At 34.8% G+C, this 23889-nt stretch overlaps 2 protein-coding genes across 2 annotated transcripts in view; one reads left to right on the forward strand and one right to left on the reverse strand.

The window, feature by feature from the left end:
• VhaAC39-1 (V-type proton ATPase subunit VhaAC39-1) overlaps positions 1-6565 on the reverse strand; it is a 104777-nt gene extending 98212 nt beyond the window's left edge. The window contains exon 1 of the mRNA XM_089096851.1: positions 6391-6565. Coding sequence (XP_088952977.1) covers positions 6391-6511 — 121 coding nt within the window. The 5' untranslated portion in view covers positions 6512-6565. The remainder of the gene's footprint in view (positions 1-6390) is intronic.
• A 62-nt stretch (positions 6566-6627) lies between these two features.
• Positions 6628-23889, forward strand: part of Lkb1 (Lkb1/serine/threonine kinase 11) — a 71026-nt gene continuing 53764 nt past the window's right edge. The window contains exons 1-3 of the mRNA XM_089096850.1: positions 6628-6725; positions 21381-21629; positions 22822-22995. Coding sequence (XP_088952976.1) covers positions 21388-21629; positions 22822-22995 — 416 coding nt within the window. The 5' untranslated portion in view covers positions 6628-6725; positions 21381-21387. The remainder of the gene's footprint in view (positions 6726-21380; positions 21630-22821; positions 22996-23889) is intronic.

The following is a 23889-nucleotide window of genomic DNA, read 5'->3' on the forward strand; positions in this document are numbered from 1 at the left end:
CCAAGGACTATACCTAGGCATTAAGGAGATGGGATATGGCAAGGGTGCTGGCAGAAAATTTTCCAGGGAGGGGGCCAGACACAAAAATAGTTGTGGTGGTTGGGTGGCAGGGAATATATTTCAGGACATTTTTCAAAAGAATAAGTTTATTTTTCAATACTTTTAGGAAAAAACTCTCAAATAAGAAGAGCAATTAAATTGCATGCAAAATGAAACAAAATACATTAAATTTTAAACAACAAGAATTCCTGGCAAATGGATCAATTCGTTTAATTAATATTATATTTAATTATTATGCATTTCATCTTAAAAGAAAATCAAACTCAAACCAAAATTAAAGAAAGATTTATTGCTTATGTACATTATAACAGATGCATACCTGTCTTTATGCAATTTCCTATGCTTTAGAAGAGTTTACAGGAGTACATATACTCAAAAATCATCCTGCCTGCATAAATACCATGTTTTGATTTTATAATGGCCATGTAAAATGTGCCTCTTTCATAACAGGGCAATTTTCCCCCTCAAACTTAAATCCCTTATATATTCAGACATTAAAAAAAATAAAATAGTGAAAGAAAAACAAAATTTAAACTTAATTATCCAGCTGTCAGATTAGCCCTCTTTCTTTTTATTGTCCTATTCAACTAAATAAAATGAACAGGTTCAAAAAAATTTTTGTCACAAGAGGAATTAGACGGTTTTTGATAAAAACTGCAAGTAAAAAGTGATTTGGTCCAATATTCACCAAAACTAAAAATGGAATTCTCATGACAATAGCTAAACTGGCAGTATTGGCTTTTTATGCTGATTAATTAAAAAAAAAACTTTTTCCACAAAACAAGTTTTTCAAAAAAAGTAAAGGACTCCATTAAACCAAAAATAAACAAGAATAGACTCAAATAATCTACCAAGCATACAACTACCACAAATCTCTATCAATAAATAAATGAAACCCAAAATAAACAGAAATTAAAACACATAACAGAGTCAAACTCAAAACGAGCAGAAATTAATGTGAGTAGGGTTGTAAACCCCATGCTTTCTAAAAACCAGAATATAATTTGTACTTTACTGAAAAAAATTCAAATGAATGGGCATTGTCAGTTTAACATACATATGCTGATATTTATTCCTTAAATTATTAATTAATTTTGGATTTCTTAAAGCTATGAAAGCAAAAACATTTAAAAGAATTTTTTTCATGAAAGTACAAACTATATTCTGGCTTTCAGAAAGCATGCAATTGGAAAAAAAAGATTTTTCAAAGCACTAAAATACTTTTGTTTAATGAACAAGGTGTTAAGAAGGGGACAGTCCCCCTTCTATACAGAGTAATTTCAACTTGTTTCAAGTCTTAAACTTTTCCCTTACTTTAATTGAAAAAGTTTTTTCTATTTGTTTAATTACATTTCAGGAAATTGTAAAGTTTTATGAATACAATTCTTTTGGTAATGCAGAAAATCGATAAATATTTCAATAATCTCTGTTTGGATTTTGATGGGTAATCAAACAGTTTGTGGTAACAAACTGTAAGTATGGAGCAATCCACCTCAATAGTAATCAAAACTCTAAGAAATGGAATTTGATACCAATAGATATATCAAAAGAATTGGCTTATTATGCTGATTCCAAATATGTAAGTTTCATTAAGTTTAGTCTTACCCATCAAAAGCTACATGCCAGAGAAAATTTTTCTGATTTCAAAAAAGGGGAAAAGACACTCTAGAAGTCATAAAAATATCAATGAAAATCACACCATCAGATTCAGCCTATCAATGAACACTACTGTAGAGGTTTCAAGCTCATATATGCAAAAATGTGGAATCTTATTATTTTTGCCAGAACAAATGTCATGGATGTGTTTATTTGTTGTTTTTTTTTCCAGTGGTGATCATATAAACCCAGTGAGCCAAGAATGTCAGGAGAGGGATCATTATACCAGAAAGGAAAAGTTCTATTGCCCTTTTTGAGTGACAAAAAAGAATGGGGCAACTAGACCCCCTCCCATGCCACTGTTTTCTCAAAATTGTCTGATAAAAATTTTGAAATAGCTATTTTGTTCAGCATAGTTGAAAGGTCCAATAACTATGTCTCTGGAGATAAAATGACCCCCCCCCAGCCCCTGAAGAAAGGCATTTAAGTTATAAAATTTGTCCATTGCTTACATATACTAATTGTTATTGGGAAGTATGCATATATTTTTCAGGTGGGGAGGGAAGGATGAATTTTGTACTGGGAGGATTCTGCATGGGGAGAATTTTCCATGGAGAGAGAAGTTTCCAGGGGGTGATGTTTTCAGGGGAAACTTTACATTGGGTGAATTTGCCAGAATTCTTGTATAAAATTTCTTTATATGTCTTGCTTTCTCTTTACCAATTCAATTTTATGTGTGGAGATGTTAAAGGTAATTGTTCTGAGTAGGGAAGATTTTTGCCAGGATTGAATTGTCCAGAGGATATTTCTGTGTGGAGGGGCATTTTTTTGTGGAGGTGGAGCCAGATATTCTGGCTTTATTTTTGAAAAATGATAAGAAATTAACTTAAAAAGACAAGTTTTTTCAACTGAAAGTAGGGAGCAACATTAAAACTTAAAACAAACATAAGTTATTACATATATGAGAGGGATTGCCCCCTCCTCAACATCTTACTCTTTGCTCTGAAGTTTAAATTTTGTCCCAATTCCTTAATAACAACTCCTAAAACACAAGGGTCATTTGATTGGAACAATAAGTAACTTTTTCTAAAGTGCCAAAAAGCAGTAGCCTGAAGAGCAAGGTGTTGAAGAGGGTGCAACCTCCCTCATACACATAATAGTTTCTATTTGATTTAAGTTTTAATGTTGCTCCTTACTTTCAGTTGATAAAACTTGTTTTTCTTTATTTAATGAAGCTTAGAGACAAACAAATAAACTTTCAAATGGGGATAAATCCATTTATTTAGACAGTGAAAAAACAGGTACAAAGTCCAGATAAATGTCTAAATAAATGGATTATCCCCATTTGAAAGTTTATTTCTTTGTCTTTCAACAGCAGTGTGGTCTAAGAAAACAACACCTAATTTAAAGATGTTACATCAAAAACAGAGACAAACAAAGGCAATGGAAAAAGTATGTCAATTAAAGTAAAAGTATATAAAAATGAAAGAAGTAAGTAATTACAAAATATACACAAAACAATAGCCTACTTACATAAACTAAAATATAAACTCCCAGTATTCAGTTCTGTTGAGCAATGCCAAAGCATTGGATGGATATTTTTTTTTTAAATATCAACAGTTTTGAACTTGGTTATCAAACACCAAAATATTAATACTTTTAGACTGAGTGTTTGTAAAAAGTAACACATTATGAAAGTAGTTTGTTTGAAGTAAAACATTAAAACTAAGATTATTAAATCAAATGAACTTTTTAATTCAATATTTTTAATTTAATTTGGAACACAAAAAAAAATATATTTGAAACCTTTATACTTCATAACTTTAAAAAATTAAATCTGTTTCACAGAGACAACTAGATAAGTACAATCACTCCTGGGAAAAAAAATGATATTAAAACACAAAGACCATATCACTTCAGGGAGAAAATACAGAAATTCCCAGCATTCTGTTCAGGGGAAACATTTATGATTATATTGGCTTCAAGTATCAGCTCATGGGTACTCTTGCAATACAAGCAAAAGTTGATGGTATATTTTTACCAAAATTGTCCCTTATTAATAAGTTGTTTTTCTTGCATCTTTTATAATTATACAAACTTTCTTGTGTACTAATAACTGCACTAATTACTAACAAACAAAAACTTATTATGGATCAGCATAAAAAGCTGATTCTTTGATAGTATTATCAATAGTTAAGCAGCATTCACAAGCATGTCTAGCCAGAATCCTATGTCTAGACATGCATCTAGCCAGAATTGAATGTCTAGGCAACAACCATTTACAAGTAAAATTTGGTGCTTAGCTAGACAAAGTGCTTGGCTAGACATTGAGTTCTAGACTCTAGAACTCAATGTCTAGGATTTTTGATTACAGCCAATCAGAATGTGTCAAGTTCCACTTTTTCATCATTTATATCTACATTTTTAAACTGAAATTTAATTTTTGTTTTCTCAATAATTCTTTTTTTCATTTTAGGCAAATACCCAACATCAGGCATAATAGTGAAGCACACCAAGGCAATTGTTTCACTTATCTCATCCATTATCTTGCAACAGTAAAAATAGGGATTACAATTCTGAAAGTTTTACCCAAATAAGTTCTCTTGATTGGCTAGAAATGACAATTTGAAACAAAATTTGGAGTTTTAGCTAAGCACCAAATTTTACTTGTGAATGGTTGTTGCCTAGACATTGAATTCTATCTAGACATGGGATTCTAGCTAGACATACTTGTGAACGCCACTTTAGGCTCTTAAATTTTTAATATTGACAAGGATTGTTATTTATTTACTTTTCATTCCTATGAAGAATTAGATTTTTTTTTTTTTTGTTACTCCAACCAAATCATATAGAAAAAAAGTTTGTGGAAAACTGGAAAGGGGTCACTCAGTCACAAATTAGAACTTATGTTTTCCTTATCAAGGGTCAAAATCTATTGGCAGGAAGCCAACAATATATTTTTTTCATGGTTTCCCCTATTCTGTTCTTTTTCCTTTGGTTTCCCTATAATTACTTTATAGCCCCAAATTTCCAGGAGGGCCAAGCCCCCCCCTGCTGGTGCCCATGGGATATGGAGAAAGTTAAAAAGTGCTTATCTTTTATAGCTCTAACACTGAAGTTCTCTATATAAGTAGAACTGGTTTCATTGATACTTAATCTTAATGAAGTATACCAAAATATGATGAAAATAATTAAGTTAGGCAGGTTGTGTTAATTTCCACCTTTTTCAGTCTTTGGTGAAAGAACTTGAGTAATGTAGCTATAACAGATAGCCTAAGTATCAGTTAAACTAAAACGAACCCAGAGAATCTAAAAAGTAGACATTTATTAGTGTAATAAAGTGAAAGTTTTTTATATAAGGGTTTGTCATGGAAGGGTGGATTCTGAGTTTGGAAGGAGGGGGGAGGTAGCCTAAACAAGACTGTCACAAAAACAATAAATTATATCCTAGATAAAAAAAAATGTACCTTTTATGCAATTATATTATGCTCACAAATAGAGAAGTAGAGTTTCACTCAACAGGACATAAATTAGATAGAAAAAAAAATAGATTAGGCTACTCAATACTCTTTCTATGCATGATTACCACTTTTGTTACAATTACAATTGCATTGTAGTCTATGCCTGGTCAATATCTAGCCTACCAAATCATATCATTGAGTTAGGAATAAAGTGAATACATCATTCAATGCCTTTTTTATGCTGATTACGAATATAACAAGCATTTCTATCAGAAAGGAATTTCAGCCCCCCACCCCTATAGGCCTATATGCCAATTCAGAGTTAGGTTAGATATAGCCTATATAGTGGGGGGGGGGCTGAAATTCATTTCTGATAGAAATGCTTATTATATTCATAATCAGCATAAAAAAGGCAGGTAAAATTCTACTTTAGCTACTTTTGACTATCTTAGAAAGGGGTTAGGTTAAGAAAATGAAACTTTCAGGGATGGGTCTACAGGCTAAAGTATGTCCTGAGAAGGTATTTTGCAGTACCTACCTACACTCCTTCTCCCTCTAGAGGGTCCTAATCTTTGATGACCTTTAAAAATCTGTGAGTTATAAAAGTGAAACCTTGCAAAATAGATATTCTGCTTAAATGAAGCATAACATAATTGTTTTCAGCTTCACAACTTTGCTCAATCCCAATTTATAGGGTTTTAAAGATATGCAAATACTTTTCCTAAATTTTGGAATTAAAACATTGATATGGCTTAAAATTCTGCTCAAATAACTAAAATTGCATTTTCAGAACTAAAGCCAGAGAGAAAGAAACTGATAACTTAAAATTAAGGTAAAATGTTGTTTTGTCAAAATTTCAATGGGTATAGACCTGTCATGTAGGCAAATTTCAGGACCCTCTAGAGGGAGAAGGAGTGGAGGTAGGTACTTCAAAATACCTTCCCAGGACATTCTTTGACCTGTAGACCCGTACCTGAAAGTTTCATTTTCCTAACCTAAACCCATTCCAAGATGGCCAAAAGTAGCTAAAGTAGAATTTTACCAAAAGGCATTGAATGGTGTATTCACTTTATTTCTAACTCAATGATATGATTTGGAAGATATTGACCAGGAATAGACTAGCCTAGTGCAATTGTAACAAAAGTGGTAATCATGCATAGAAAGGGTATTGAGTAGCCTAATCTATTTTTTTTTCTTCTAGCCTATCTAACTTATGTCCTGTCGAGTGAAACTCCTAGTCTAAACTTTCAACAAGTGTTTTACTCTAGCCTACCATCTAGTGTTTCACACTGGACAAGATTAAGGTAGTCAGCCTGCTTCAAGATTCCGCATTTGAAACCACGACAAAGCCCTTCAAGGTAGCCATTATCTACATTAAAGTAAAAATCGTTCATTTTTCCTCTATAAACTCTAAAAATTAGCCTATAAGCTAATAAAATGAGTCATATGACAATAATTTCTTCTATTTCTTCTTACAAAATTTTGATTTTACTATACCTATTTATTCCAATTTTGAGCAGCCTGTTTGAAAGAAGGAAATGCTTGTTTATCCCTATTTGGAATTCAGAAATAGGTCCATTTAATCCACATTCAAAGTTAAAAATTCAAGTAATTTTTTCGAATGTATTTCTAAAATAAATGGAAATATTGAATGAAGCATTCATCTCTTGACTATTCATAACATTGTCTAACAGTAGCCTAAATAGCCTAATTTGATGTTCATATTATTGACTTACAAATAAAGTGAGCACAGGGGCATCCACCATATGGCTAATATGGGAATAAAGTTCATTTGTGATGCAAATGAATGTTATGTTTAGATTGAGGATGCAATTTTAGGTATATATTTGCACATTAGGGGGGTGGGGGTATCCTATATTCTGTGAATATTGCCTACAGGTCCTAAGAAATTTGTGAATTTCTTAGAAAAACTGGAAAAACAAGGAAAGAAGTGAAGATAAAGGCTATCCCCCTGCAAAATGTGTAAGGCTATCCCCCTGCAAAAGGGTTGTAAGTTATGCCCTGGGGGCATATAGGCTAAGGTTTTTATTGAAAGCATTGTTATAGAAACATCAAAAAAGGTTCATTCGATTGGAAATTGAAAGGGCTAGTGCCCTTTTTAATAGTCAAAAGTGATTGTAGGTCAACTAACCCCCTTCTCATACCCACCTTTTCCCCAAACACATCCAATCAAAATTTTAAGATAGCCATTTTGTTCAACATAGCTGAAAGTTCTGGAAATTAGGTCTTTGAGGATAATAACCCCCCCCCCCCCCCAACCCTTGGGGCAAGGGTTTTAAGTTATGCCCAGGGGGCATATAAGGGTTTTATAGAACACATTGTCATAGAAACTTGAAAAAGGGCTCATTGGTTTGGAAATTAAAATGGTTAGTGCCCTTTTTAATAGTAAAAAATTATTGGAAGGCAACTAACACCCCTTCCATGCCCACCATTACCCCAAACTCATCCAATCAAACTTATGAGATACCATAGCCTTTTTGTTCCGCACAGTTTAAAGTTCAGGATATTATACCTTTGAGCAGGGCACTCCCCTCCAAAGTCTTCAGGGCAACGGTTATAAGTTATGCCCTGGGGATATATAAGTTTTTATTGAAATCTTTGTCGTAGAAACTTGAAAAAGGGCTCATTTGATTGGAAATTCTAAGGTCTAGTGCCCTTTTAAATAGTCAAAAGTGATTTGAGGGCAACTAACCCCCCTCTCACACCCACATTTTCCCCAAACACATCCAATCACAGTTTTTAGATAGCAATTTTGTTCAGCATAGTTGATTTCCAGATATAAATTATGTTTTTGAGGAGGACACTCCCCCACAGCCCTCTGGGCAAGGGTTGTAAGTTATGTCATGTGGGCATATAAGGTTTTTATAGAAAGCATTGTCAAAGAAACTTAAAAAAAGGCTCATTTGATTGGAAATTCAAAGGGCTAGTGCCCCATTTAATAGTTGAAAGTGATGGGAGGACAACTAATCCCCCTCTCAGGCCCACCTTTTCCCCAAACACATCCAATCAAAATTTTAATATGACCATTTTGTTCAACATAGTTGAAAGTTCTGGAAATTAGGTCTTTGAGGATGACACCCCCCCCCCACACACACACAGCCCTCAGGGCAAGGGTTGTAAGTTATGCCCTTGGGGTCTAAAAGGTTTCTATAGAATGTGTTGTCAAAGAAACTTCAAAAATGGCTCATTCAATTGGAAATTAAAATGGCTAGTGCCCTTTTTGATAGTAGAAAGTGATTGGAAGGCAACTAACACCCCTTTCATGCCCACCATTTACCCAAAAACATTCAATTAAAATTTGTTAGGAGGATAACCCCATCAGAGCCCTCAGCGCAAGGGTTGTAAGTTATGCCCTAGGGGTATATAAGGTTTATATAGAAAGTTGTTGTAGAAATTTCAAAAGGGGCTCATTTGATTGGAAATTGAAATTGCCCTTTTTAATAGTCAAAACTGAGTAGAGAATAATTAACCCCCTCTCACACCCACCATTTCCCCAAACACATTCAAAATCAAAGTTTAGAGATTGCCATTTTGGTCAACGTAGTTGAAAGTTCTGGAAATTATGTATTTATGGATGACAAACCCCTCAGAGCACCCAGGGCAAAGGCTGTAAGTTATGACCTGGTGGTATATAGGATTTTTATAGATAGAGTTGTCATACAATTTCAAAAGGGGCTCATTCAGTTGGAAATTAAGAAAGTTAGTGCCCTTTTTAGGGCTTGTGCCCTTTTCAATGGTTAAAAGTGATTGGAGAATAACTAACACCCCTCTCACACCCACCATTCCTCCAAACACATACAATCAAAATTTCAGATAGTCATTTTGTTCAACATTGCAGAAATTTCTGGAAATTAGGTCTTTGAGGATAACACCCCCACCAGCTCTCAGGGGAAATGTTTTAAGTTATGCCCTGGGGGTATATAGGGTTTTTATTGAACGTGTTGTCTTAGAAGTTTCAAAAGGGCTCATTTGATTGGAAATTGAAAGGGCTAGTGCCTTTTAATAGTTTAAAGTGATTGGAGAGCGACCAATGCCCCTCTCACGCCCACGATTTTCCCAGACAAATTCAATCAAAATTTTGAGATAGCCATTTTGTTTTACGTAGTTGAAAGTTCCGGAAGTTACTTCTTAAAGGATGCTAACCAGCCTCACAGCCCTTAGGATAAGGATTGTAATTTATGCCCTGGGGGCATATAAGGTGTTTATAGAAAGTGTTGTTGTAGGAACTCAAAAAGGGCTTATTTGATGGAAATCGAAAGGCCTTGTGCCCTTTTTAATAGTCGAAAGGGATTAGAAGGCTTGACATTCTTATAGTAAAGATTGATGTAGGTATAATGTATTATTTTTGTTGTTGTTTAGACCAGGCCACTTTGTACTGAAGGAGTTGTTGTAGGAACTTCGAAAAGGGCTCATTCGATTGAAAATAGAAAGGGCTGATGCCTTTTTTAATAGTCGAAAGTGATTGAAGGGAAACTAATCCCCCTACCACGCCCACCCTCCCATTTGCCTTTATGTTTAAAAACTAAATGTTGCCATAATATTGAATCAAAATGCACTGTGTTAATGCTAATTCCCAATAAGGCATCTCAGCAGTATTACAAGAACAACTGAGGGTACTATGTTCAAACTTTCAAGGCTACTTCTGCTCTTAAAATTTAACCAAATCAAAATAGCGTAAGTGTATCCAAGCTATCAAAGAAAGTAAACAGATTTTTTTTGCAAATGGTATCAAGTTTTCCATTTCAGGTCAACTAGAGGAGTTATGAAACTAAATTAAACACTACTATTTATGTCCAGATTTTTAAAAGGGTGTGTGCTGTTAAAAATTGCAAAAAAAATTTCTCCAGCATACAAATAGTAGGCCAAACTATAAAGTCTTAAAAAAAAACGAAAAGATTTAAAGAATTATTTTCTTTTTCCCTGAAAAGACTATATAAATATAAAACAAACAGAAATTAATTAAAAAAAACTTTTTCCACAAAATAAGTTTTTCAAAGAAAAGTAAAGTTACTCCATTAAACAAGAAAAGAGCAAAAATCAAATCAAATAATCTACCAAGCGTGAAACTACCACAAATCAGCATTGATAAATAAATGAAAGCCAAAACAAATAGAAATTACAATAATTAACAAAGTCAAACTCAAAACGAGCAGAAATTAACATAATTTGGGCTCAAAACCCCTATGCCTTCCCAAGGCCAGAACATAATTAGCACTTTAATGAAAAAAAATACAAATGAATGTGCATTGTCAGTTTAATATACATATACTGATATTTAGTAATCAAAAATGTTAATATTATTTGATATATTAAAGTTATAAAAGTAAAAACTATTATATTTTTTCAGTAAAGTGCAAATTATGTCCTGGCCTTGGGAAGGCATAGGGGTTTTGTGCCCAACTTATGTTAATTTCTGCTTGTTTTGAGTTTGACTTGGCTATTTATTGTAATTTCTGTTCGTTTTGGGTTTCATTTATTTATTGATGCCGCTTTGTGGTAGTTTCATCCTTGGCATATGATTTGATTTTATTTTTGCTATGTTTTGGTTTAATGGAGTTCTTCACTTTTCTTTGAAAAAGTTATTTTGTGGAAAAAGCTCTTTCAATTAATTACAAGAAAAGAAGTGAAGATTGCAGGGTTTCTCCCTGCAAAATATGTTAACAAGGATTCTTCTGCATATTATGAAGTAAGAATTGTTTTCTTAACATGTTTTCTAATGTACTGGATTGCACTTAGATAGACACCAAACATACTAATTGATAGTATTTTTTATGCTCTTTCTGAATATAATGATAGCTTTTTTTTACAAATTCCATTTTAAGCCCTTTTAGGACACTTGAAAATAGTAATTTCTTTAAATGGTTTTGGATATAAAAATAGGTTAAAATATTTTTTTCAAACTTACTATTTCATTATAAATCCAGATACAAGCCTACAAGCCCAGTTGCACATAATCAAACATCTTAAGAAAACAATCCATACTTCAAAATATGCATAATAATCATAGTTAACTTATTTTGCATGGGGAGAACCTTTATCTTCACTTCTTTTGTTGTTTTTTGAAGAAATTCATGAATTTCTTGGAACCTATATGTTAACAGAGTATATACCCTCACCCTTCTAATGTGTAAATATATACCCAGAATCGCATCCTCAACTTAAATATAACAAACATTTGCATCTCAAGTAAACTTCAACCCCACCCCTAAATATATCCAAATCAGGGTATATATTTGTACATCAGGGGGATGTCGGCAAAGTTAGTTTGTGATGGAAATGAATGTTATATTTAGATTCAGGATGCAATCCTGATACTCAGCTAATATATAGGTTCTAAGAAATTCAAACCAAGAAAACCACTTCTTCTCAAGTAGAATTATGTCCTACTGGAATTCATTGCCTGATGACAGGGTAAAATCTTTTACCACCACTGCATTCAAATCTGGAGTTGATTATGATTGGTAGATGAACCATGGAAGATAAATTGAGTTGCAGCCAATTTGAGTCACTGCCATAACTCACCATCACCATCACAGGACATATCTTAGTTGATTTAAGGTAATTTTGACCTTTGCTATGTTTGGTTTTGCCCAAGGTTCCTTTACTATTGCTATAAATATCTGTTTTTCTGCTAATAGTTCCATAAGGTTACATGAAGCTGTTGTGTAGTGATGCAAATTGATCTATCAGTATTCTAGTCTTTGCAGCTCATATACTGGTATTAAACAAACATAATCTTGTGATGAAGGTACATCTTTGCCTTGATGAGTGGGGGCTAATGTCAAAAACTAATTGGCATTTTGCTCTCCAACATTACTGCTCAACAATTTGAAAAACATATTTCCCCTTATCTTGAATGATCCTTATCTAGAAACTATGTTTCCCTGTTTCTTCCAACAGGTGTATGTCAATGACTTTGTCAATGCATCACCCTTGGTATGAGACCTGGATATGTTATTATTCTTGCATCCAAGGAAGCTGCTAAAGTCCACCAATGTCACACTAGCCGTTCTACTGGCTTACACAAAAGGAAGTCCAAAAAGAAGTGGCACATCTTGTCGTGACAGGGCCAGATATCCCAATTCAGCACCATTCATCATCTCCTTTGCCTACAAGGCTGGTTGCTCATCCCAACATCAGACCATGATTAAGTCACCTTGCAGTCTTTTCGAGAAAATTCTGCAGTATAAGGAAATTCAGCTTAAGATTTTACTATCCAAAGCATGTGTGTATTATTACATTAAATCACATTAGCTAGCAGTAGGATGAATCATGTATCTGTTAGTTCAGTGATGGTAGTGATCTGTGTCTCAAATGGTGAACTATGGTTTGTTAAATCACTTCCTGTCCACTGATGTTTTGAACACGTCCACACTGGTACAGGTAACTGTTTTCTTACTGAGAGAGTCGATGAACTGAAAATTCTATTGGTAAGGAACTTGTTTCTCAATCTGATGTTTGTTAACTTTTGTAAAAGCTCATGAGAATGAACTTGAATTCATATTGAGTCTTCAGGTTGAAAAGGGTCTGAGATGGTGTTGTTAGAATTCAGAATCTCATAAGCTGTAATCACTAATCACATCATCCCATTTTCAACAATAAGGGAGGAATTGTATTTGAAGCTTCTGGAGACATGATGAATAAGGAACATCATAGATGCCTTTAATGCATTTTGTTAACCTTTACTGCACTGATTCAAGAGCTGCTAAATTAGTCTTATTGACTGGGCATGTGACACACATCCCACATTCTACATCTGGTTGAACCAGACTCATGTTGAGCTTGTTCATGATAGGTAAGATAAAGTAGTGGATGTTGTTTCAATTATCCCAAATGTCTGGTTGATCTTGGCAGCAGCTTCTTGTGCATTGAGATAAAAATTAAGCTTATTGTCAACCAATGCACCAAGGTCTCTTTCTGTATGGTGGCTGGAAATATCCTTGCAGGATAACCTTTGCTACACTTCATATTGTATTTGGTTTGTGTTTTTTTTTCCAAGAGAGAGGGTATTGCATTTGCTTCCATTGAATTGCAGCTTCCAAGTGATAGTCCAGTATGTAAATTCAATGAGGTATTGTTAGATTCGTTGAATATTCCATGCTGTGTCTGCTTGAATAACGACTTTCTAGTCACCTGCATAAAGGCTTTCTTTGTTATTAATTTAAAAAAAAAAATTCCGAAAAAGAAGTTTTTCAAAGAAAAGTAAATGTCATATTAAAATGAAGATCTGGATGTACAAATACCTTTTACAATTAAAACTCAAAACTACCAGAGATTACTACTAAAGAATAAATGAAACAAAAAACGAACAGAAATTAAATAAACAATCATAGCAAAAACATACAGCAAGTAATAATATAAATGAATAAATAGATCTTAAAGCAAGTAATGCTTAGATTGAATATGAAAATCAAGCTTAAAACAAAACAAAAATTTTTTATTGAAGTATAAATGAAACTTAAAACAAACAGAAATTAAATAAACAATCAATACACAGAAACATACAATAGATATTAATGCAAATAATTAAGTAAATCTTAAAACGAGTGAAACTTAAATTGAATATGAAAATCAAGCTTGAAACAAACAAAAATCACGACAAACAAGAGTTTGGGTATCACCTTCTCTCACTGTAAAAGTCTAAAACTTACTGCGTCATTGGCGCTTTACTGAAAACCAATTTTACTACAAATATGTTCTTTTGTACTTAATATTGAAAATAAACATTAAAATTATAATAAAATTTTTAATTGGTGAGCTTTTCAGCAATTAATATCATTATACATTAAATATTTAGTTTCATTTAATAGTTCTTTCTAAAGTTGTTCAAGGCGAATATAGTTTCACTACAAACATGAGTTTGGTTACTACCCCCATCCTTAACTGTAAATAAAAACCAAAAGCCTACTGTGTCATAGGCACTTAACTGAAAACGAATTGTTACAAATATTTTCTTTTCCAGTTCTTACAACATAGAAAATAAAAATAAAATTACAGTTTTTCAAATAAACTCTTGAACTGATGGATCTTTCAACAATTAATATCATTATACATCAAATTTTCAATTTGATGTTGTTTATACCTTCCAAGACGTTCAAGACGCATATGGTTTTCAGTAAAGCGCCAATGACGCAGTAGGTTTTAGACTTTTACTGATGAGAGAAGGAGGCGATACCCAAACTCTTGTTTGTTGTGGTTTTTTGTTCGTTTCAAGCTTGATTTGCATATTCAATTTAATTTTCACTCGCTTTAAGATTCATTTATTCATTACAGTAATATCTATTGTATGTTTGTTTGCATTGATTGTTTATTTGATTTATGTTCGTTTTAAGTTTTATTTACACTTCAATAGCAAAGTATTTTTTCTCGTTTTAAGCTTGATTTTCATATTTAATCCAAGCATTACTCGCGTTAAGATCTATTTATTCATTTATGTTATTACTTGTTGTATGTTTTTTGCTATGATTGTTCATTTAATTTCTGTTCGTTTTGGGTTTCATTTATTCTTTAATAGTAATTTCTTTTCGTTTTGAGTTTGAATTTTGACAGGTATTTGTATCTGCTGAACTTAAGTTCAAAATCGTCTTTACTTTTCTTTGAAAAACATATTTTTCGGAAAGTTTTTCTAATTAATTTTTGTTCGATTTAGATTGCAAAAATTTTCAAGTTTTTAAAAACTCTTTATTTCAAAATCAAACTTTTAAGAAAAATCAAATGTTCATCAAAGTATCAAAACTGGTATCAAAGTTAAAAAATGGGTTCTTGTCAACCTTGGAGTTTTATTATCTGATGTTTGAACTATTTTTAAAAAAATGGCTATCTCAAAATTTTATCGGATGGGTTTGGGGAAAAAAGGGCGTAAGGGGGGGGGGCGGATTGCCCTTCAGTCTCTTTTGATTTTAAAAGTGAACTAGAACTTTCCATTTTCAATCAAATGAGCCCTCTCTGAAGTTTGTACGAGCATCCCTTCTATAAGAACCATATATACCCCCAGAGTATAAATTACAGTGCCTGTCCCTGGGGGGTTGTGTTAACCCTCGAGTTTTAATATCTGATGTTTGAACTATTTTTAACAAAATTGTCACCTAAAATTTCTATCGGATGGGTTTATCCATCCAATAAACCCAAAGGTGTGGAGGGCCGGAGGAGCTAGTGGCCCTTCATTTTTTTTTTTTATTCTGAGAAAATAAACTAGAACTTTTAATTGCCATTCAAATGAGCATTCTCTGAAGTTTGTACGAGCATACCTTTCATAAGAACCATATACGGCCCCAGGACATAGCTTATAATGACTGACCCCGGGGCCCTGAGGGATTGTGTCGACACCGGAGTTTTGTTATCTGACCTTTGAACTATTTTTAAAAAAATGGTTATCATAAAATTTGTATCGGATGAATTTGGAGAAAAAAGGGTCTCTGGAGGGGGGCTAGTTGCTCTCGGATGTCTTTTGACTCTTAAAAAGTAAACTAGATCTTTCAATTTCCAGTCAAATGAGCCCTCTCTGAAGTTTATACAAGCATCCCTTTCATAAGAACCCTATATGTCAGAGGGCATAACTTACAACGCCTGCCCCTGGGCCCTGGAGGGTTGTGTCAAAACCGGAAATTTTATTATCTGATTTTTGAACAAATTTTCACTTAAGGGCTATCTCAAAATTTTTATCGGATACATTTGGGGGAAAACGGGTGTGGGAGGGGGGGGGTATAGTTGCCCTTCAATCTCTTTGACTCTCAAAAACTGAACTAGAACTTTCAATTTCCAATCAAATGAGCACTCTCTGAAGTTTTTACGAGCATCCCTTCCATAAGATCCATATATTCCCCCAGGGCATAACTTACAACACCTACCCTCGTGGCCTTGGGGGCTGTGTCCGCCTCGGAGTTTCCGTTATATGGTCTTTGCACTATTTTTTAAAAAATGGCTATCTCATTGTTCTTATCGGATGGGTTTGAGGAAAAAAGGCGTGGGGGGGATAGGTGCCCTCCAATCTCTTTTGACTCCTAAAAAGTGAACTAGAACTTTCAATTTCCAATCAAATGAGCCCTCTGAAGTTTTTACGAGTATCCCTTCCATAAGAGCCATATAGTCCCCAAGGGCATAACTTACAATGCCTGCCCTCGGGCCCTGGGGGGCTTTGTCCGCCCCGGAGTATTTGTTCTGTAGTCTTTAAGTTACTTTTTAAAAATTGCTATCTCAAAGTTTTTATCGCATGTGTTTGAGGAAAAAAGGGCGTGAATGGGGGCTAGGTACCCTCCAATCTCTTTTGACTATTAAAAAGTAAACTAGAACTTTCAATTTCCAATCAAATGAACCCTTTTTGAAGTTCATACGAGCATCCCTTCCACAAGAACCATATATTCCCCCTGGGCATAACTTACAACGCCTGCCCCCGCGCCCCAGGGGTTGTGTCGACACCAGAGTTTTTGTTATATGGTCTTTGAACTATTTTTAACAAAAAAGCTATCTAAAATTTTTTATCGAATGCATTTGGGAAAGGAGGGTGTGGGGGGAGGGGAGCTGGTTACCCTCCGATATCTTTCGACGCTTAAAAAGTGAAATAAAACTTTCAATTTAATATCAAATGAGCCCTCTCTGAGGTTTATATAATCATTCCTTCCATAAGAACCATATGTGCCCCCTGGGCACAACTTATAGCCCTTGCCCTAAAGACTTTGGGGAGAATGTCCTGCTCAAAGATATAGTTTTAAGAATTTTCAACTGCGTTAAACGAAAGGACTATCTCAAAATTTTGATTGGACGTGTTTGGGGAAATGGTGGGCGTGGAAGGGGTGTTAGTTGCCTTCCAATCACTTTCTACTATTAAAAAGGGCACTAGCCATTTAAATTTCCAATCGAACGAGCCCTTTTTGAAGTTTCTACGACAACGCTTTCTATAAAAACCTTGTATGCCCCCAGGGTATAACTTACAACCTGTGCCCTGAGGGCTGTGGGGAGGGGGATTGTTATCCTCAAAGACCTAATTTCCCGAATTTTCAACCACGTTGAACAAATGGCCATCTCAAAATTTTGATTGGATGTGTTTGGGGAAAAGGTCGTTGTGAGAGGGGGGTTAGTTGCCCTCCAATCACTTTCGTCTATTAAAAAGGACACTTGCTATGTAAATTTTCAATTGAATGAGTCCTTTTTGAAGTTTCTACGACAAAACTTTCTATAAAAACCTTATATGCCGCCAGGGCGTAACTTACAACCCATGTCCTGTGGGCTGTGGGGGGAGTTTCCTCCTCAAAAACACAATTTCTACCTGGAAATCAACTACGTAGAACAAAATGGCCATCTCAAAATTTTATTGGATGTGTTTGGGGAAATGGTGGGCTTGGAAGGGGTGTTAGTTGCCTTCCAATCAATTTTGACCCTTAAAAAGGCACTATAACTCTCGATTTCCAATCGAATGAGCCCCCTTTGAAGTTTATACGACGGCCCCTTCCATATGAAGTGCCTCTGGGAAAAAAAAAAAAAATAATGAAACATTTGAGTCGTATGGCCTTTACTATAGGCAACGCTATAGCATTGCCTCTGATCAAGGATTGTAAGAAGATAATGTTTTTGTATGTTGAATAGGGGAGATCATAATGCTGTGTCTTGGGGTGCTCCACTCCAATTTCACCCTCCCAGAGATGAATGTCTTTTCTTCTTCGCCAAATATTCTAAACTATCGATTTTCTATTTGTTAGAAACTGCACCACCCACTTAACAAGATCCTGATTCACTCGAATGGTTTGAAACTTATTTTGGAGTCCTTTATGGCAGACCTTGTCAAAAGCTTTTGCGAGATTAAAGGTCTCGAGAGTGTCCAAAGGCAAGCAACAAAGCTCATACCAGCTTTGCGAGACAAGCCGTATGGAGACGCCTTGTATCCGTCAAACTACCTACCCTAGTCTATCGAAGAAATAGAAGAGAGGCAATCACTACTTGCAAAATGCTACAAAACGACCTCTCAAGTCAAGTTTTCTCCTCATCCCTCGCAATTACGACAAGAGGTCACACAAAGAAGCTGCAAGTCCCCCATTGCCATCGACGTGAGCGCCAGCAATTTTTCTCTGTATATGCCTTTTCCTTCACACTTTTGTCAAGACTGCCAATTGCCCTTATTGGGGTGAGTTAAATAGCCTCTGTAAAGTTTTTTTTTGGGTAGGCAGCAGTCAAAGCTTTTTTTGGCTTTTTTTATTACTTTCTCCTTTGCATTATTTGGGAATATCTCCTGAAATCTAGAAATCTTTGGAAATTAAGACAAGCCATGGAAAATTCTTGTCTCCTAGGGCAGCACTTTCGGAATAGCATAGTCTAATGCAGATTTCCAGTTTTTGTATCATCTTTTTTAGTAATCTTTCTGTTGCATTATTTGCTAATATCTCCTAGAAACTAGAAATCTTTGGAAATTAAGACAAGTCATGGGAAACTCCTGTCTCCTAGGGCAGCACTTTTAGAATAGCATAATCTAATGCAAATTTCCATTTTTTATATTGCCTTTCTATTGCATTATTTGGTATTTGTGTTTAATCAAATATTTCCGCTCAAATGTTGATAAAACAGAATTTCTGGTAACACTTGCCTTCCTACTCCTGGGAAATTCCCTGAGGGTGGGATTCCCGAGGGAATTTCTTGCAACTGGAAAACTGCATCACTCACTTAACAAGATGCTCATTCACTTCAATGGCTTGAACCTTAATTTAATGTCCTTTATGGCAGACCTTGTCAAAAGCTTTTGTGAAATTAAAAGACTCGAGGGTGTTCAAAGGCGAGCAACAAAGCTCGCACCAGCTTTGCGAGACAAGCCTTATGATGAACGACTTGTATCCCTCAAACTCCCCACCCTATTTTATTGAAGAAAGAGAAAAGAGGCAATCACTACTCGCAAACTGCTACAAAACGACCTCTCAAGTTAAGTTTTCTCCTCGTCCCTCGCAAGTACGACAAGAGTTTCAAAGAAGCTGCAAGTCCTCCATTGCCATCGACGTAAGGGCCAGCAAGCTACAAATCCTCCATTGCCATCGACGTAAGCGCCAGCAATTCTTCTCCGTATGCGCCGTCCCTTACTGGAACAGCCTCTCCGAAGCCACCATCCAGTCCCAAACCATATATGCGTTCAGGAAAGGAATTGACCCGGACTGGGCCAATGCAGAGTGTAGGTTAACCTGAGATGCCAAACCATAGTCATGTCACACCACCAACGAGATGTTCCCCAGGAGGCTCATCGCCACCTTATCTCGCTGGAAATGCGATTTAAGGTAAGGTAAGTCCAGTAGTATAGTGTCAATGGGAAACCTCTGGTCTAGGGTGACATATTTATATCAATAAATTAGGCTTGTTTCAATTGACCAACCAGTTCTAAAGCCACGCTGACATTATAAAAATAATTTTGGGGTTGTCAAGTGTTTCAGAATTTCTATACTAACAATCTGTTAGATTAGCTTTCCAACTGCAGAAGTAATGCCTTTTCCTTCACAGTTTTGCCAAGACTGCGTATTGCTCTTATTGGGGTGAGTTTAGTAGCCTCTGTTAAGTTTGTTTTTTTGGTTAGGCAGTAGCCAAAGCTTTTTCTTCTTTTTTATCTGTTTGACTCTTTGTTTAGGGACTTTCCCCCTTAGTCAAAGCTAGTCCACTGGACTATTGATGTTCCCTCTGGTATTGTATTTTGATATAGGGCTTCCTAACTCTTTTTTAGCTTTGTTTAGCTTTCTGAGAAGGCGAAAACAAGTTGTCCATCATTGCTTCCCACTTCTATTAGAGAACCCCATCTGCCAGCATGGGATGGTGAATGAATGGTTTATTTCAAAGCAACTCCTCAAATAGGTGAATCAGCATTATCATCAAATGGATGTAAACATTAAGACTAGCATGATCAATAGCTACGTAAAATATTGTATGATGCAACACTTGTCCATCAAAACAGAGGAGAGAGTCACCCACCATTCTCCATTTATCCATAATAAGCAGCACCTGATTCTCAGAACTGCCAATAGCAAGAAAGCATCTTCCTCTCACCTTGAATTGCTCCTCAAGATATCTTTTCTTGCACCATGGTTGGCACTTCATGTGTTGAGGGGATTGCCTCCATTGGAATAATTTTGACAGTCATTACTGGCTGCTATTGGGTCTGTACAGTGCTGTACAGACCCAATAGAAGGGTCTGTGGAAGGCTATATCTTCCACAAAATTTGACCAAGATGTGTTGCTGTTAAGCAGTATATCAGATCCCATGATGATGCCGTGAAGGAATGAAGGGTATGTGATCTTTAAATTATTCATTTCCATTTTCCACAAATATTTTCCTGCTAGATATCCAGTCTGTAGCACCCATTCAATAGTAAAGATTAAACACAATATTTTTCAGGTGATAAATTTGGATGGAGCCTCCCCTATATTACCTCTGCATCCCTTTTGGTGTCCCAAACAGTGCTTTTTGTTAATATACAAGATTAAGCAATAAATGATAGGGCAGCCTCTGTAACTAGAATAAATCTGGGACCCTCTACTGTTTGATGGCATTGGGCACAGATACAGTCGAGTTTTATCCACTGCACCCTTTCCCTCAACCATGACCCAGAATTATAAATGTCTCCTGTCACTTTATATGATGTCATATCCCTTCAATCCCTCCAAATTTTACAGCATATTCCACAAAATACCCACCTCATGACCAGACACTGAATAGGATGGGCAGGGACTGAAACTAGCAGCATTAGGTCTTGACCCTTATTTGTGAATAGGCATAAACAAAGCACACTATTCTCAGCTGTACCATTTGAACTTTGTCACCGCTACCCTCATCCACTCCAAGGTACTCAGACAAGCCAAGGATGTCCTATTTTTTGTTTTGCTTAACTATCCCAAAAATCAATTGACACTGCAACAGCTCCCTCAGATTATAAAATGCAGATATAACACTTATATTAAAAAAGGAGAAAAGGGTACTCCAGAGAACTGGAGTTCAATCAATATCACTTTTACTTCTTTAAAATTGATTTAGGGAATACTAAACATGGTGTTTCTTAAATATCTAGACAAGGATCGAAGTCCCTAACTTACCCCAAGCTGGTCTTTCAGGTAATTTTAAAGTAAATAAGAGTATCACAGATCGTTCCCAACGTGGTTTAAAGAATAAAATCAAATAGCCCAAACAATCCAAGTTATTCAACAGTGAATTACCATGCTCAATTTACAATATGTTTTGTTTTTCATATAAAATACTGTTTAATCTGATTATTTTCCTTTTCTTTACAGTTTTGCCATGGATGATGAACCAGAAAGTATGTTTATACAAAGAATTGATTCCGAAGAAATCATATATCAAGAGAAGAAAAAGAAGTGCAAATTTATAGGAAAGTATATGTTTGGAGACAGTCTCGGTGAAGGTAGCTATGGCAAAGTGAAGGAAGTATTAGATACTGATAGTCTTTGTAGAATGGCTGTAAAAATCTTAAAGAAGAAAAAACTAAGACGAATCCCAAATGGGGAACAAAACGTTCAAAGGTATGGTAAAATTATCAGCACGATAACCCAAAGGGCTATATAGGTAGGTGATGAAGTTGTTGAAAAAGTTGATAAGACACTTCACTTGAGCAGTTTTAGTTAAGGCTGTGGTTTGCAGAAGAGAAATATAGAGGAGAATAACAATATTACTAGGTTACTATGCTCAATCAAGGAAGAGATGGGAGAGCAAAAGGATGTGAACTTATTTAATTAACCCTGAACGCTTTATTTGACTTGATACACTCTAAAGGTGTATCAAGACTCAAACTGACTGGCCTCAAAAAAAATGTTTATAATTAGTTGCTGTCTTCTAAATATACATTGACAGAAAACAGGGTGGGTCTGAAGTTGAAGTTCAGGTTATGCTTACCAATCAATTTATTTCAGAAAGAAGAACTATAAGCCCTTTGCATAGATTTTACTTTTTTTACATTTCAAGGTAAAATGTACTTCTATTCTTTGGATTCTATTTAATTATACTTGCTAAGATTTTATTTAATTGTACAGTATTTATGTTAACACGTAGATTTATTGTTGAAAAGACAACCATTGAGACCCTACAGTCACCCCCGCCCTAAGAAAAAGGATCTCGCAGACAGCTTTATAAGTTTTATTTTCACTTAGATACGTTTTAACACCAAACTGGTTATGCGTAACGTTTGTCAAAAAAAAAAGACAAAATATAATTTAAAAATAACTAAGAAAACGAGTTTAATTTAAGATACTGGGCAGAGCTTGATGTCAAGCTTGTGTAGAGCATATGACCAATGTCGTTTTAGGTTTTTTTTCAAATTATGTCTAATTTTTATGTAGATATGTAATAATATGTTATTATCTTCCTAATTACGCTTTTTAACATGCAAGGGTTGTTTGCCAGTTTATATTTTTCAAGATTGCAAAAGGAAATAAATTCTGTCTCCTTCTTTGTGTTTCAATCTTCACCTTATTAAAAGAAAAAACGAAAAAACTGGCTTTTCTCGTTTATTTTTCAATTATATTTTCTCTTTTTGTCCCATACTTATTTTCACTCTCCTGTAGCATCTTAAGCGTATAAGACGCTCTCATTTATTCAGCTGTGAATCTCTTAGTTTAACTTCTTTAAGCATTTAAAGTCTATTACCATAAAAAAGTTAATTAATTAAATATTTGTAAAAATAATTTGCAAAATTATTTTTGCTTTGTTTTATTTTAGAGAAATAAGCCTTTTGAAGAAACTGTCTCATCGCAATGTCTGTGGACTTGTTGACGTTTTCTTCAATGATGAAAAGCAGAAATTATACATTGTGATGGAATACTGCGTTTGTGGACTTCAGGAACTACTTGACAGTACACCAGAAAAGAAGCTACCTACTTGGCAAGCCCATACGTAAGAAACTTACCCTTAAAAGGGTTTCCGTATTCCCCTTGAACTTTGGAACATCCAAGGTCCATGCTAGATCTATTCAGTCGAACAAATCCAGTAATGTACTCTGTTCAGATCTGTTAAGCTAAATGAATGTAGTAATATGATAGTGTAATACATAATAGATCACTATAGAGCAATCAGTAAGAGTGAGTATCACTCCGCAGAAAAAAGTATCACTTCAATTTCAATGAAGTAAAACAATTGCATATGACCTGAAACAAGAAAAAAAGATGCAAAAAAATTTACAAAGAAAAAATTTTATGTTAAAAAAATATTGGAAAGTCAATATTTGATTAAAATAAAATCCATAAGATTAATATAAACCAAAACTAAAAAAATTTTGTTACTGGATACCACAGAGCACTATTTTAAGCAGTCTCCGTGCATAACTTCTTATGTTCAATAACACAGCGCCATCTGTTCAATATGGTATTACGCGCTGAGCTTTGTGAAAAAACAGCCAGTGATGACTTACAATGAGCTACTCGATATCTTTTTCTTTTGGTTCTGACGGAGACTCGAAAATTGCGTCATAATTCCTAGCCTCTCATTTTAATAGAGATTAAAATATCTTCATCCATTGAAAATCTTATTTTGACCTCGCGTTTTCTATTACAATTTTATCAATATTTTTGGCATAATAATTGTCTTTTGAATATTATGTTTTTTTCTTTAAATCCTCGTTTTCTTTGATGTCATCCTTGGAACAGATCGTTCTGATCGTGGTGTAATGCAACATGAGATACTATTGCCTCTTTAGGCCCACCCTCCTCCCCTCTCTGTAAAAGGTCTTTTGTTTCTTCTTATTTTTTTTTATAATAATAATAAAAAACAAAATTGCAAAAATGTTAAGTT

Source organism: Artemia sp. Qi Xiang Cuo, chromosome 11, assembly GCF_049724085.1.
Source record: "Artemia sp. Qi Xiang Cuo chromosome 11, ASM4972408v1, whole genome shotgun sequence".
Classification (NCBI taxonomy): domain Eukaryota; kingdom Metazoa; phylum Arthropoda; class Branchiopoda; order Anostraca; family Artemiidae; genus Artemia; species Artemia sp. Qi Xiang Cuo.